This window comes from Falco naumanni, chromosome 5 (genome assembly GCF_017639655.2).
Source record: "Falco naumanni isolate bFalNau1 chromosome 5, bFalNau1.pat, whole genome shotgun sequence".
Taxonomy (NCBI): domain Eukaryota; kingdom Metazoa; phylum Chordata; class Aves; order Falconiformes; family Falconidae; genus Falco; species Falco naumanni.
The window spans coordinates 75,432,963-75,447,728 of NC_054058.1; the positions used below are offsets into that span (position 1 = coordinate 75,432,963).

The 14,766-nt window shown below is 38.3% G+C and overlaps 1 protein-coding gene across 10 annotated transcripts in view; it reads left to right on the top strand.

Moving 5' to 3' along the window:
* Positions 1 to 14,766, top strand: part of MAGI2 (membrane associated guanylate kinase, WW and PDZ domain containing 2) — a 754,276-nt gene that overhangs the window by 586,885 nt on the left and 152,625 nt on the right. For all 10 annotated transcript variants that reach the window (XM_040595989.1, XM_040595988.1, XM_040595990.1 and 7 more), the window contains one exon: positions 7,471 to 7,528. In XM_040595989.1, coding sequence (XP_040451923.1) covers positions 7,471 to 7,528 — 58 coding nt within the window. The remainder of the gene's footprint in view (positions 1 to 7,470; positions 7,529 to 14,766) is intronic.

Here is a 14,766-nt window from a genome sequence, read left to right on the forward strand (position 1 = left end):
TAATAAAATCAGTTTCAAAGGCAGAATCTTCCCCATTAGAGTTGTACGTGGAGTGCAGCAGATCTGCTGAACTTCCAGAATACAAATTGATAATGCAGCACGCGGTTGATGTACTTGGGGCTCCTTTTCTGCTGGTAAAACGGGTGTGCTAGTGACAGTCCCTTTTGTGTGCATGGCTGATCTCTGAACCAGCAGTGCCATCGCAGCTCCTCGGCATGCGTGTGAGTAACGGCCGGGGTTGAGCTGAGTTCTCTGCACCGAGATTTGTCCTGAAGTGACTTTACTCCTAGCAGCGCCCGCATTAGCTAGTTTAAAGCTGGGAGCTGTGAGGATAAGAGTTTCAGTGACTCTGTTGAGATGTACCCATTGTTGTATTAAAACTGAGATAACATGTAATTAACACAGCATTCAGAAATTATCCCAAACTATTCTTGGAAGTTAAGGCGCAGAGCTGTTTAATAATTCCATGGAAGCCTGGATACATTCATATCCAGTCTCCTGGGCAAGAACTTACAGCTAAAAAAGGAGATTTTTGACTGTTTCTTAGCGGCCTCTATTTCCCCAGCAAAACGCTAGTCACTTTGCTGGGAACTGTGAGATCAACAAGGAGCTGATTTAAGCTTCTCTCTCCACAAACATTCTGTAATACAAACCAAGTACCCAGCACAAATAACACAGGAGTAAGGACAGAGAACAAGACAAAGGGATAACATGGTCTGATGAAAAAATCTGAAGTTTTAATAATAAATATTTTTCAGTGACTTTCTGCTTTCCTTCGTTCTATTATTTCTAAATGTGGAAAACAGAATTTTTTAGTTTGTTTGGAATCTTTTAACAGAAACCCTAAGGTTTCTCTCTGAAAGGTCCATGGAGAGTAGTCTGACCATCTTAAGCTATTGTCCACTAAACTTAAGAATTGAATTCTTTACCAAGGCTTTATTAAGGAAACCATCTCAGGTACTGTCTACAATAACCTAACTAAATTATTAACACATAAGGTCTTTTTTTCCCCTAATTTCTTTTCAATTGCATTTCTTTTGTTTTTATTTGAATAGCTGACAAGCCCCTTATGAACTTGGTTTTGCTAGTTTAAACTCACTACTTCAGTTGGTACTTTTTCACTGTATTAATGCAATTCTTGATTAGACATTACACAGTTTGGCATGTCAGAGGGATCAACTCTACTTAATGTTAAGAATATCCCTACTGTTGGCAATATTTCACTTGGTAACAGTGCTGGGAGAAAATATTATTGAATTGATAGTAATACATAGTAATCTGCATTCTGCACAATTAAGGATGTAGCATGTCACAATAAGCTGCACAGAAGGAAGAAGACGCATTTATCAGATGTGAATGTTACTTAGACATTTGTTTCCATTGTGCAAGAAGAAATTATGCATAATGTCATTTTATTCATGGGAATAAATTGCACATGAATGGTGTGTCATTATAGAAAGAATATAAACAGTCATGTCTTTGTGAATTTTGCTGGTATGCGAATGGCAGTTGGAGAACATGAGTGTAACTGAAATTGAGCTTAGGTGACTTGGCTTGAGTTGGTATGTTCCGTAAGTTTTCCAGGTCTTCCATGACAGGAAGAGTGAATTTGTTTTTGCTGTGGAGGTGGAGTTGTCCATCCTGCCTTTGTTGTTATTTCACTGAGTTCAACTTCCATGTTTTTTTATCTAATTTATTTTCTCCCACAGCTTTTGATTTGTACACTTGCATAGAGAAGTCCATGTTAGTACTTGCATTTTCCAGCTCAGGCAGTGACATTTTAAACATGGCTCAATGGAAGAACCTGTTGAGGTAGTATGAAGGATTTTACCATAGCATATACATGTTGATTTTTTGTTGTTGTTTTTTGGAACTCCCAGATAGTGTACAGATAGGTGACCTAGCAGAATTCACACAGATATGGAGATAGTAGGTTAAATACTGATTTTCGGTGAGCAATATTATCCTCTCTTTCCTTATGGCACGCTGTAACAGAAGGATTCAGGAGCAGCAGCACAGCTACTATATCTCTTTCATGTATCATCAGCTGGGCAATGTGGATGTGCACTAACGAAACCATTCAAACTGGACATCTCCAGCCCCCTGCTCCTGCGGGAGCAGCATAGCATGCCTTGAGCAGCATCCGCTCCCCGGTAATCTGTGTGCTGTGCCTTAGGGTATTGCAGGCAAGTTTTTTTGTAAACTATGCAATGAAGAACACTGCTTTAGACTTACAGATAAATGTTTGCAAAGACCGTATCTCTGAAAGAAACTGGAGGAATGTGCAGCTGCATTGGACTGTGGAACTGCATGGTATTTTGTAACTTTTAACCCAGCTCTTTTGATACCTACCCTCTGTAGTAAGTAACTGACTTGAAAAGGTAAAACTGGATTTGAAACAGGGAGTAAGAAAAGGGGAGAGAGAAAGCAAGAGATAAAACACAGGTTGTTGAGTGGAAAGATACAATAGTTTTTGGAAAAGGTCTCATATATAGGTTAGAAAAGGCTTCCTGACCTGTGGCTGGGTGTTAACAAGACAGGTGAACCAAACTCACAGTGACTTCCACAGCTTCCACATCCTTATTGACAACATCTTCAGCAGGCACTGTATTTTCTTTTTCTCTCTCATACTATATTCTTTTGTACTATACAAATATTTTGATTGCAGCCAATTAAAAAAATGTGCCCTCGTCTGTCTTTCCAGTCTGTCAGTAGGGTAATGACACAATGCTAGTTGTCCTGAAACCTTTGGAGGTTTTTATGACTCTCTTTAACACATTTAGTACTTCATAAACTTCAGAAAAAGTAATCTTCAGTATTGGTAATATGCTTTTTCATCTTGGAACATTGAGATCCAAAACATACTCTTTTCCTCCATCCCCAGAGAAGGTTAAGTGGCACCATCAAAAATTATTGTGAAACACAACAGCTTTCAGAAGGCAGAAGAAGAGCATCTGGATGATTAGTATAAGCAGGCTGTGATGGGGAAGCACTACCATTGATTGTTGAAGTGACCTGCTTGAATTCATATTAGTCTGTCTTTTTTTCATTCTTTCTTTCCTTCTTTATTTCTTTGAAAATAAAAAGGCTTTTGTTACCATTGGTCATTTAATTTTTAGAAATGCAGCTCCTTCTGCATCTGAAATCTTACCCAGATTCATGCTGAGCAAAGTGTCTTAGTATCAGCTGTTCCTTTTTGATCTTTTTTTTATTTTGCATGACTGCTGCGGTATTACCTAGATGCTGCTTCTGTGGTAAGGAATAAAGCATGACGTGAAAACCGGAGCGTATAAACATACTATGCAGATCTTTCAGCACCTTTCCGTCCACTCATGCTATCAGCATTGCCAACTGCTGCGCAAACTATTGCTGATTTTTAAATGGTGATTTTACAAATGTTCCTGAACAGGCCCTCCACTGGATGAAAGGAGATCTGTGGGAATGCAGTGTAAGATTTTGGGGACTGAAAATAAATTGTAGATTTATGGAGGTTTTCCTTCTATAGAAAGAAAGATTTCTTTCTATAGAGAAAGCCTCCCGGAGTCAACAGAATGAAAGGCATGAATGATAGCAGTGTTGAGCTCATGAAAATGAAGACTTCATATAGCATAGTACCCATGAAACAATTGGTTGCAGAAATTAGACATGAACTAGCATGCTAGTGCTACCAAATGAATATCAAAGAACGCTATAATTTATAGCCCCTTCCCATTTCAAATCAAGGTGTCCAACAGTAATCTTCACAAGTGTTTTATAACAATTCTCTTTTATAAATGTTTACAGTTCACTCTCATCCCTAATGATCATCCCTGGGTACAATGAAATGAAAAAGAGAAGCTGTAATGCCCTCACCCCTAATTTGGTAAATGCTTAGCTTCCTGTTTTATGAAGCACTAAAGTATTTCTGTCCTGTAATCTTTCATTTCAATAGTGCAAAATGGAATAGATATTTAGTGTAATGAAAAATAATCACAGTGCTCCTGAAAGCAAATGTAGCACAAGATTCTTCTAACAGAAGCTCTGTAGTAAACTACGCTCCACTAACCTTATCTGCCGTACTTGGTGGGCGAGGGGCTTGACTTTGTGCTCTGGCAATTCCATTTTACTGGTCAACACAGAATTTTAATTAAACATAGCTTACAGGCTGCATCTCAAATGGGAAAATGAAATTAGAGCATTGCCTTACATAGAGTTTATATCTATTATGGTACAGGAAGGTAATTTTTTATTTCCTTTCTTCTGAACACATGACTGTTTGATGGTGTTAGATAATCAGAGGTTCAATCCATGCATTTAAAAATGAGTTCTCCGTAATATGTGAAATTAACTAATTGTTTACAGACTTTTACACTACAAAGTGGGATTTGCCATTTACCTTCTCGATAGTTTGCCAGTTCATAAATACAGTTATATATGATTACTTTAGGAAAAATAGGCCAATAGGGTAATAGTAAATCCTCAGATTATTTCAGATTTTCATAAATACATGAAATAAAAAATGTCCTCTGCACCTATATATTTTAAAGTGTATATATTTGTAGAAAAATACCAACTTCTAACTTTGGGCAAAAGCTCTACTTTCTTTTTTTTAATTTCATAGTTGTAAAAAACTCCATCTACTAATACACTTTGGGAAAGGGATCTACGCATATATCTCTCTGTGTGGCGTATGCATGCATGTGTGTTTGTGAGTATTTTTATGTACAGATTGGACCAGTACTTGCCTCACTTTTCTCTAAGGAAATGTAATTTTAGATGGCCAGATACGAAAGCAACAGTAAGTTAATTAGGGGAAGAAAACCTTGTAAGGTTACATGAAAATAAGTTGTATCTATAGTATTTAAATTGGTACTTTGTATTCATTCTGTGTCATAGGGTTAAGTAAAAACATAATTTTCTGATAGCAAATGACTGCCTTTATCTTGCATGCATTGGGAATGAAACTTACTGTAGGGGCAGTACAGAATTTGTGTATCAGTTGCTTTCTTTTTGAATATTTATGGATTACATTACATAGTCTTGTCTCAGGATATACAGGACTTTATGGGAACCGTTGCAGGGTCAGTTACCCACAGATTTTACCCAAGTTCTGAGCAGGTCTGAAAAGAGCAACACCAGAGCTTTGTAATGCTTGGTGACTTGACAATGAGCCAGTGACAACTGCCATTGCACAAAGCAGGCCAGTAGCCTCCTGGGCTGCAGCTGGCAGGTATTGCCATCAGATCAAGGGAGATGATCCATCTCCTCTACTCGGCACTGGTGAGACACAGCTGGAGTTCCGGATTCAGTTTTGGGCTACCAAGTACAAGAGAGACATGTGCATACAGGAGAGAGTTCAGTGAAGGGCCACTACGATGATTAAGGGACTGGAGCATCTCTCCTATAAGGAAAGGCTGAGAGAGCTGGGACTCTTTGGCCTGGAGAAGAGAATCCTCAAAGGAGATTTTATCAGTCTAAATACATACATGAAGGGAGGTGCAAGGAAGATGGAAACAGGCTCTTTGCAGTGGTGTCCAGTGACAGGACAAGAGGTAAAGGGTACAAACTGAAATACGGGAAATTCTGAAAAAAATAACCTTCTTCACTTGTAAGTGATCAAACACTTGAAGAAGTTGCCCAGAGAGGTTGTGGAGTTGTGGTTGTGGAGTCTCCATCCTTGGAGACATTAAAAAGCTGGCTGGAGATGGTCCTGAGCAGCCTGGTCTAGGTGACCCAGCTTTGAGCAGAGGGGTTGGGTGAGATAATCTCCAAAAGTTCCTTCTAACCTCAACCATTCTGTGATTCTGTGACCTGATTAAGTACCTTATGCTGCATTTATTGCTACAAAGTGACAATAACAAAATAGCCCTGACAAAAGCAGTTTGGAGTCTGGACCTGTGAAGATTTCAATGCTAACAATATTTTAAGAATAAGAGGAAGAATTGAGTATCAACATTAAGGAAGTCCTTGAGCTTTTTGTTACAAAAAAAGTAACGGGGAGCTCCTCATCTGCCAGTCTCTGGCAGAGGGTTGTATCTTCCATTGCAGTATCGGAATAGGCTGAGCAGGAACATTCTTCGAGGTCAATGTTACATGAAGACCACAGCAGTCTTAAGGCAGAGATAAAACAATTTCTTAAGATTGTTTTTTAAGTCTTTAATCTCCCTATTTCCAGTCAGGCTTTACTTTCCTATTTGCCTTTTAGAGCATATCAATAACTGTCTATTCACATTGTCACTGAAAGAAAAAAAAAAAAAAAAAAGCTCAAATCATCCAGGAGTATCCAGGAGTACTTCTTTATGGCCAGTTTAATGACTGTGTTCAGTATGCACTACATCAGTTCTGCTCTGTCTAGTTTGGTACTCATTGTCTCCCAAAAGTTACTTGAAAAGTGCAACTGAGTTTAAAAAGGACAAAAAATCTGAGATACGGAATTCCAGAATCAAATTTCCTTACAGCATCTCAATACCACTCTCCATATATTGTGCCATAGTCTAATGGCACAGAAATCAGTATCTGTGTGTGATGGGAATGCCCATCCTTTTGTGAGTCTCCTCCATCAAAGTCATCACATCTGGCACTAAGGTTTTTACTCTCTTTGTGTTGACTGAGATACTTGTCACATCTGTCTGGTGCCTTTTAAATACAAGATGAAGTTCTGTTGGCAGTATAAAAAAATTTTAAGCCTTCAGTGTGAGTGATAATAAAATATGTATGGATGTATATGAATATAGATATGACAGTTTGGTTGTACATGGAAGATTGATTTCTGAGTGCATTAAATTAATCCAGTTAAAATTTTAATTGTTAATAGCAGAATGTTTTAGGGATCTCTATTTCTGCAAAATATAATTAGTTTTTATGGCCAGAAGATGCTGCAATATCTTATTTTGGTTTGTACTGCCATGTACTACTTTGTACTTTGATGTCCCTGATGTCTAACTAAGCTTTGGAACAGGATGCCTTTGGAGGCTGTGGAATTGCCATCATAGTAAGATGAATAGTACAAACTTCTCAGGAGCATTTAGGTATACTTACTGTACTTACATGGCAGAAAGCAAACTCTTTTTGTTCCGTCTAGAACAACTTTTCCAGCATTCCTAGCAAAGAAAGAAGCTCAAAAAGCAAATTACTTTTTTTTTGTGTGTGTACCTATTTGGGAAAACAGAATGCTCTCACTTCCTCCGGTGGTGATGTCATACAAGATGTGCTGCAGTCGTTGGCTGGTACAGCTGTTGGAACAATAGAGTAGTTCAATGAAAATGTGTTTTTCTAGAAACTGAGATCTGTGTTTGCATGCAGTTTTCACGTTAATACTACTTGTGGCTTCCATGGGGTGTGTTCAAGATTTGGCATTTGCTTTGATCACTGTATCTGATTTCACTATCAAGTTAATTTCCCTCAACACCAGCAAAGAGCCACAATTTTGTTATTAGAAGTCTTAGTGTTCTGTACTGTATTTACTGAGAGAGACAACTCTTTGTTTTTCAGAGCTTCCATATGGCTGGGAGAAAATTGATGATCCCATTTATGGCACTTATTATGTTGAGTAAGTTCCCAAGTTCAATATTAAGTTGCTGTTAATATGTCATAACCTAATATTAATATCCTCTGCAGTGCTTAGCCTGGCAAGGCATGGGTACAATTACTTGACATGTTAAACTGAGGGTATACAAGGAATTCTCAGTCATCAATACAGCAAATGTGTCCAAATACATTCAATGGGTCTCAGACCAGTGACTCAGGCATTCAGTCATTCTCTTCCTTCAGGATCTGATTTCAAGGTATCATTCCAGCTGATACTTGTACAAAGATCATATTCATTAAATAAATGTTGTATTTTTTATGTAAGCTTTGGATATCCACAAGGTAGAGATCTTGATAATCAATGAATAGGGAAAAACATAATCATTTTAGCTCTGTTAAGATCCTTTTCTGAGTAGTCCTTCCTGCTGCAAATCAGATGTTTATACTGTTTGTACCAGAAGGGAGGTTATTTATACAATGCATATAAAATTTCAGCAACGTGGTGTTTTATTTTGTACTTAAAAGTGCAGCTGAAAATAAAATAATATAAATTTCTATTTTCGTAGCACAATCCTTGCTTTCATTTTTTCAGATTTTATTTTAGTCATGAAACAAGAAAAAACTTCTTGTTCCTCTGTGCAAAGGGCATCAGAAAGCTTTCGTCTGAAGTAATAGAACCTGTTCTGGCCAGTTCCTGCATAAAATAAGTAAATCACAGAGAATGTTACCTGGTTTTTAGCTCAATACAGTGAATGAGACTTAGGCAAAGTGAATCTAAATTCAACATTGTGATACCTCTTTGGAGTGGTCAGTTCTGATTGTGGCTTTCTACACAAAGTATATAGCAGAGGAGGCAGAAAGCCTCTCCCCATCACTGTGCAGACAGTGCTTGAAAAGTTCAGAAAGATCTACCTACTAGTTTCTTTTATTAAATAAGAGAGATCTTTAGAGAAGGTGGCTCCTTACCTAAAATCTCTGCTTCAAATCCTGGCACTTAAGCAGTACATTTATTCTAGTTGTTTCATGCAAACCAGAAAATTTTTTGTTTGTGTGTCACATTATCCCCTTGGTGCCTCAAATCCATACCAGCACGTTGACTGCAGGGTCACTCTAGGCAGATGCTGAGGCTGCCGCTTTTCCAGACCTCAGGATGTGCTGTGGCTAACGTGCACAGGGTAGAGCTGGACAAGGGGATCAAAAAACAACCTCATTTCTGGAGGGTTAGAAGATGGAAGATGCCCCTTTCTTTACTGCTTATAACAGCAGAAGCAGCTTGTGGATGCCCGTGCACCTTCTCTAGCCCTCCTACAAAGCAAACAAACAAATGAAAACAGTGTTTGGCCATAGCCCTGCTGACTCCTTCTGTCGCATTCTCCAAATGCAGGAGCACCAGCTCTGCTTCCTTGTCCCCGGCTTGTTCCCTGACCTCAGCTGAAAGAGCCGACAGCCCCATCTGCTTTGCCTCTCAGCCCAAATCAGCTTAGTCAGTCCAGATTCCAGCAAAAAGATAAGTTTTTGAAGTCTCTATGTAATGACATTAAATTGCCCTCTCTCTTTATGCCCGAGTTCTTTTATGATGTCCCCAAGTAGCGAGGGGCTGGAGTCCTTGTATCTCTCTTTACTTAACCCTCCCTGAGTATGTGTACACAAGCAATTATGCCCCAGTGGTTTTTAAGAGTATTTTGGCGAGTAACAGGTGTTGTGCAATTTCTGTGCATTAATCTCTTACTGAGACCCTGCTCGGTTGTTAGCGCAGCCCAAGGCGTTCTGGCACCAGTGAGGCTCACACTTCACTGCGGAGGCAGAAACAGGACGAGTATTTATCTCCATTTCATGTCCAACGCAGGTAAACAGACGCAAGGCACCAGGCCCAGATGTTATTATGCAATTACATACTTTAAGGCTGTTAGTGCCAAATTTATTAATCCTACCACAGGTAAGATTTGTGGAAAGATATATCAAACCTACTGCAGGCTCAGAGGTTTTTAGAAGTGGAATGGATGTAAACAGGATGGCATTAAAAAAGCAGCCGTGCTAAGTTCATGAGGAGTTTTATGTTCAGTAAAATGTAGCTGTACTTTAATTTGCTGTCTGAGCTCAATAAGTTTGAAACAAAAATTGTGTTCCATTTTTCATGCTAAAATGTGGCAGTCATGCCTCCTTTATTACCAGTATTCAAGAGATGAGTTCAATTTTAACTAGTTAAAATCAGATTACAATAAACTCTCTTAATTATGTCATAAATGTGAGTAAATCATGAAAAGTTAGGTTATGAACTTTTATGCGTTCCAGTCCAGTCCAACTTTACATGCAGACCTTTAAAACTGCCAATGAAAGAAGGGCTGTTGCTCTGCTCAGTGAAATATTTGTACCCCATGGAAAGTTTGTAAGGGTGAGCAAACTGTAGTTTACCTTACAAGGACCAGTCATGTAATCTGAGACCAGAGGCAAAGCTAAAAAAAAAACCCCAAAGAAAAACCTCAAAGGCCTTACTAGCAAAGTTACTAAAGACTATTCACATATTTGCAAATTCTGATAAAAAATAAGGTCTGCAGTAAAACTTCCTCTCTTATTCATGCATGAATGTAGGTGTGAGTCATTATTAAAATTTTCATTTGTGTTGTTATGCAGGTCTAGGCTTTATATGTAAGGTGTAGACATTTGACATAAATGAGAAGTGTTTGCTATAAGTGGGTTAAGTGTTATGCAATTTTCTCTTAATTTATAAACTAAGAACCAGCAGCACTTAGCTGTGCAGGGCTATGGAAAGAATGTGGTTGTTAGAGTGCACTGGGTCTTGCAGCATTCTAATTGCCAAAAGATTATTTCCCCTTTTAAGGATGATTAACTACAACACAGAGCTCTAATTTCCAGACATGGTCTCCTTAATAGAACAGCTAAATTAGCCATACAGGTATGTATTCTGGAAGAAATATACCTCCTTGACTTACAGTTTCTGACAACACTCTGTTACTACTCGAATAGAAAATCTTATTTCAGGTCTTTTTGTCATTATAAAGATTTAGTAACTGAAAAATGTGAATGTAAACAGGAGTTAGGCACTAACAAGTTATGCGTCAGAATGTCTGTCTTATAGGCATCCTGATCCTCAGAGTTACTTTGTTGGGTTATAGGCAACAATTTCAAAAGTTAGGGTCACAAACTATCAGAAAACCCTATATGTTAAAGTAGCTAAGAAAAGGAGATAGGGTAAACTCCTTCTGCTGATGCACATACTTAGACGTGCTACCCTTTTGGCAGGGCTCGGTATCTTGGCCATCAACTAAAATTTGCATACTAGGTTTTACTACCCATAAACCTGTGAAGAATGAGTTTTGGTTGTCTTAAGCACATCTAACATGAAACTCCATCACAGAAACACCTTAGCCTGGCCCCTGTTCACTGATGAGATGGCAGAATGGTGCCTCTGTTTCATAGGCTGGCTGGTGGTGACAGTACCTGCTCATAACACAAGAGTCAGTATTTCAACTTCACAGCTAAATGCAGCCCCAAATCAAATCCTGCCACTGAGGGGTTGTCCCCAGGTAGCATACGGTGAGCTCACGGGACAGCAACAAGCACCAACTACCCTTTCTTCTCTGCAGAGGGAAATTCAGGTTCATAGGACTATAAAGCAAACAAAAGGCAGTGTGATTTTTCTGTACAGCCACAATGACACTAGGAGAAATTATTTGGATTTTCCTCTTTGGACTAGGTTTTTGTATTTAATATGCATTGTATAAAATAAAGGAAGAAAAGTGAAGATAGAAATGCTCACTGAATTAGATACTATGTCCAATAAGCAATACATTTTTGGATCACATCCAAAATCTATTTTAACCGCCAAAGCACTTATTTGTAACCATCTCTAAAACTCGCATTTGGCTTGTCTTATTAAGACTTAGGTCAGTAATATCTATTTTGTATGCAGTTGAAGTAGCTAGATGAAAGGCTAGAATGTCCTTTCAAGGGAACTACTTAGCTTAATAACTTCTTTCTCAGGTAAACTCACCAGTAGCAATTTTTCTGATTTAGCCATGAAGCTGTATAGCACTTAAAACTGCATGAAAGGGAGGTGTTTCATGTCTCATCAGTCTAGGAATATAAATCCAGTGTTACTGACTGATAAAAATGACTGATTACCAGTATAATTCTCTTTTCTTTGACTCCACTTGAACACAGTATTTAATGCAGTTTGAATTTGTTGGAATTCTCACATTGTGCTTTTGAGACTGCACACTACCTTAAAACATTCAGAATATGGGAATAAATTTGAGCTAAGAATTATTAAGGTTGCAGCAACAACTTGAGGTGCTTCAAGTATCTCTGCTAGTCTTTCTGTCTGATCTGCTAGGAGAAAAAGGTAATTTTCAAGATAACCATTACTGAAGAAATTTCTGTGTAAATGGACTAAACCACAACTTCAACTGCCTAGAAACTGCAGAGAGACAGTGGATAACAGATTCTAGATGTAATGTCAATAACCCAAGAACTGATGTTCCTTAAGCCATGGACACATCCTATATTAGCTAAAATCCCATCTTTTTTTATATCACAGAACCACGTATAAGTTGTAACTTAGGTCTGCAGGAGGTCTGCTGCAGCACTGAGATGTGCCCTGCAATTACAGCATGACACTGAGTGTAGTTCAAGGTCCTAAATGTGTGATCCTGGAATCCGTTACATCTGCGTAATATGGCACAAAAGCTATGGGAAACCCATGCCCTTCTGGAAGGGCAGCTGGAGACCAGGGCACGATACTTCAGAGCCTCTAAAATAAGACACGATTCCTATTTTGAAGCAACTAACCCAACCACTGTGTAGCAACCCTGTTTTTAACATTATCAAATACTAACATAAAACAAGTTAGATATTTTACAGCATATCTTGCTTTTGAAAGCTGTTTCATAATTTCACACTTCTGCTTGTAAGAAGCCTACAGATATCAAGTCTGAAATCCTGGTGTCTTTAATACATTCTAGCATTTATTTTCAAATATATTCAAAGAATGCAATTAAATATCAGAATTAATTCTGCTTGAATAAAAAGCTGACACTCCTTTGGTCTTCTATCATAGAAGACTCTTTCTTTCACCCATCTTCCTGTAAAACCTTTTCTATGGATTCATTTTATTTGGTCATGTGTGATCAGAACTTTATGTAGTATTTCACATGATGTTTCATCTGCCTTGTGTAATGGCAAAAGTAGTATTTCCTTTACACTATTGAAATACATGACATGACAGCTGGTAGCATGAAAATTACCTTTTTCATGCTTATGTTAGTAGTTCATAATGACCCTATTAATGCGTGTAAGTCTTGTCTTTCTCCATTTTTAACTGGTGAAGTTTGTCTCCCTTCCGTCATGGACCTGTTGGAATGAGTCCAGAGGAGGACCATAAATATGATCAGAGGGCTGGAGCACCTCTCCTATGGAGACAGGCTGAGAGAGTTGGGGTTCTTCAGCCTGGAGAAGGTTCTGGGGTGACCTCAGAGGAACCTTTCAGTACCTGAAGAGGGCTTATAAGATGAGGACAGGCTTTTTAGGGCCTGTAGTGATAGGAGAAGGGGTAATGGTTTTAAACTGAAAAAAACATAGATTTAGATTAGATACAAGGAAGACATTCTTTACTGTGAGGGTGGTGAGGCACTGGCAACAGGTTGCCCAGAGAAGCTGTGGATGCCCCATCCCTGGAAGCGTTCAAGGACAGGTTGGATGGGGTTTTGAGCAACCTGGTCTAGTGGCAGGGGGGTTGGAACTAGATGAGCTTTAAGGTCCCTTCCAACCCAAACCACTCTGTGATTCTATGATTCCATCATAGGTTTCCAGGTTTGCAATATACTAAGGTGCTGAAGACTCTGACAACTACAGCATGGTCTAACTAGAAAGCAAAAGTCTAGGAAAGGAAAGCCTACAATCTTAAACAGCCTGTCTTAAAGAAGGAAAGAAACAAAAGGGACTTTCTTTGTCTGCAACATAGATTAAAATTTACAAGAAAACTATTAATCAAAATTTTGGAGTACAAGAGCAAGTTAGCAGCCACTTGAATGAGTTATAGCCATATTAACAAAGTAGCAGCTCCAGGATCTATCACATTTACTTCATTTCATTAAATCAAATACTCTTTCACATGACTGGAAATCTTTTAATTTCATTAGCTCTGGCCGCTAAATCCTGGTTTTCCTGGTATATTGCACTCCTATAGGACTTGCTGCCTTTCCTCTACCTCACTTCTTAATGGCAATTCCACTTACTTACTTTGAAGCAGTGGTAGAATCTGAATCCCAAGGGACCTGAAAAGTGCTTAATGTGGCATAAAAGGTCATTTAAATATAAACTGAAGGTGTTCAACCCTTTTTAGGATCTCATAGTTTCAGAAGTTCCCAGGTCACCTGTTCATGGACTTAAAGCCTAAGATTGGGATTGGATTTTCAGAACTCAATACGTAGTAGCTCAGTGAGAACAAATAACGAGTGACATGTCTGAAAACCTGCTCTTCTGTACATACATATTTATTTCCCCAGAACAATGCTTGCAGCACAAGCCTTTTTTCTCCCTTGTGATCCTACCGTGATCCTAGCTTGTGGAGTTGTTTAATACAGCCTATGAAATTGTTTTGCCTTCTTCAGGAAATATGTGAAACATCTCACAGGACAGGATTGTAGGATTACTCGTTGATTGATAAAATGTATGCTTTAAATTAAAGAATTAAATTCAAGGATATGATAAGAGTGTGTAGTTAAGATTGTTGTTCTAAACACAATACAGAAAATTAGTGGTGTCATGATGGAGATGTGCTTACTGACCTGTTGTGGGAAATGTAAAACATCATGGAAAAAAGTGTACATTAACTTTTCTTATATTTCATATATTTATCTACGCAGTTCTGATCTACCATCAGACTTAGTTTCTGCAACATCCAATTTTTCTGTATAGCTGAGCAGATACATACCATAGAATTAAAAAGAAATCATCTTCAGTTTATTTCCTGTGTTACATTTATTTCTAAGCTGTGATCATAAAAGCACTCTGTATTCTAGGGTTTACCTTTTCTGTAAGTGATGAAGTAATTTCACTTACAACTAATCGATAATAATACACAAAACTGGTTCAGATCCTTTGAATCATGCACAGAACAATGCTTGTGCAAAAAACATGAAAAACTGTAATTATAGATGCTTCAGCAGTACTGCTGTTTAATATGTAGTCCCGTAGATCAAAACCATTTGTCTGTAGCAGAGTTCAGCATATTGAAATGAC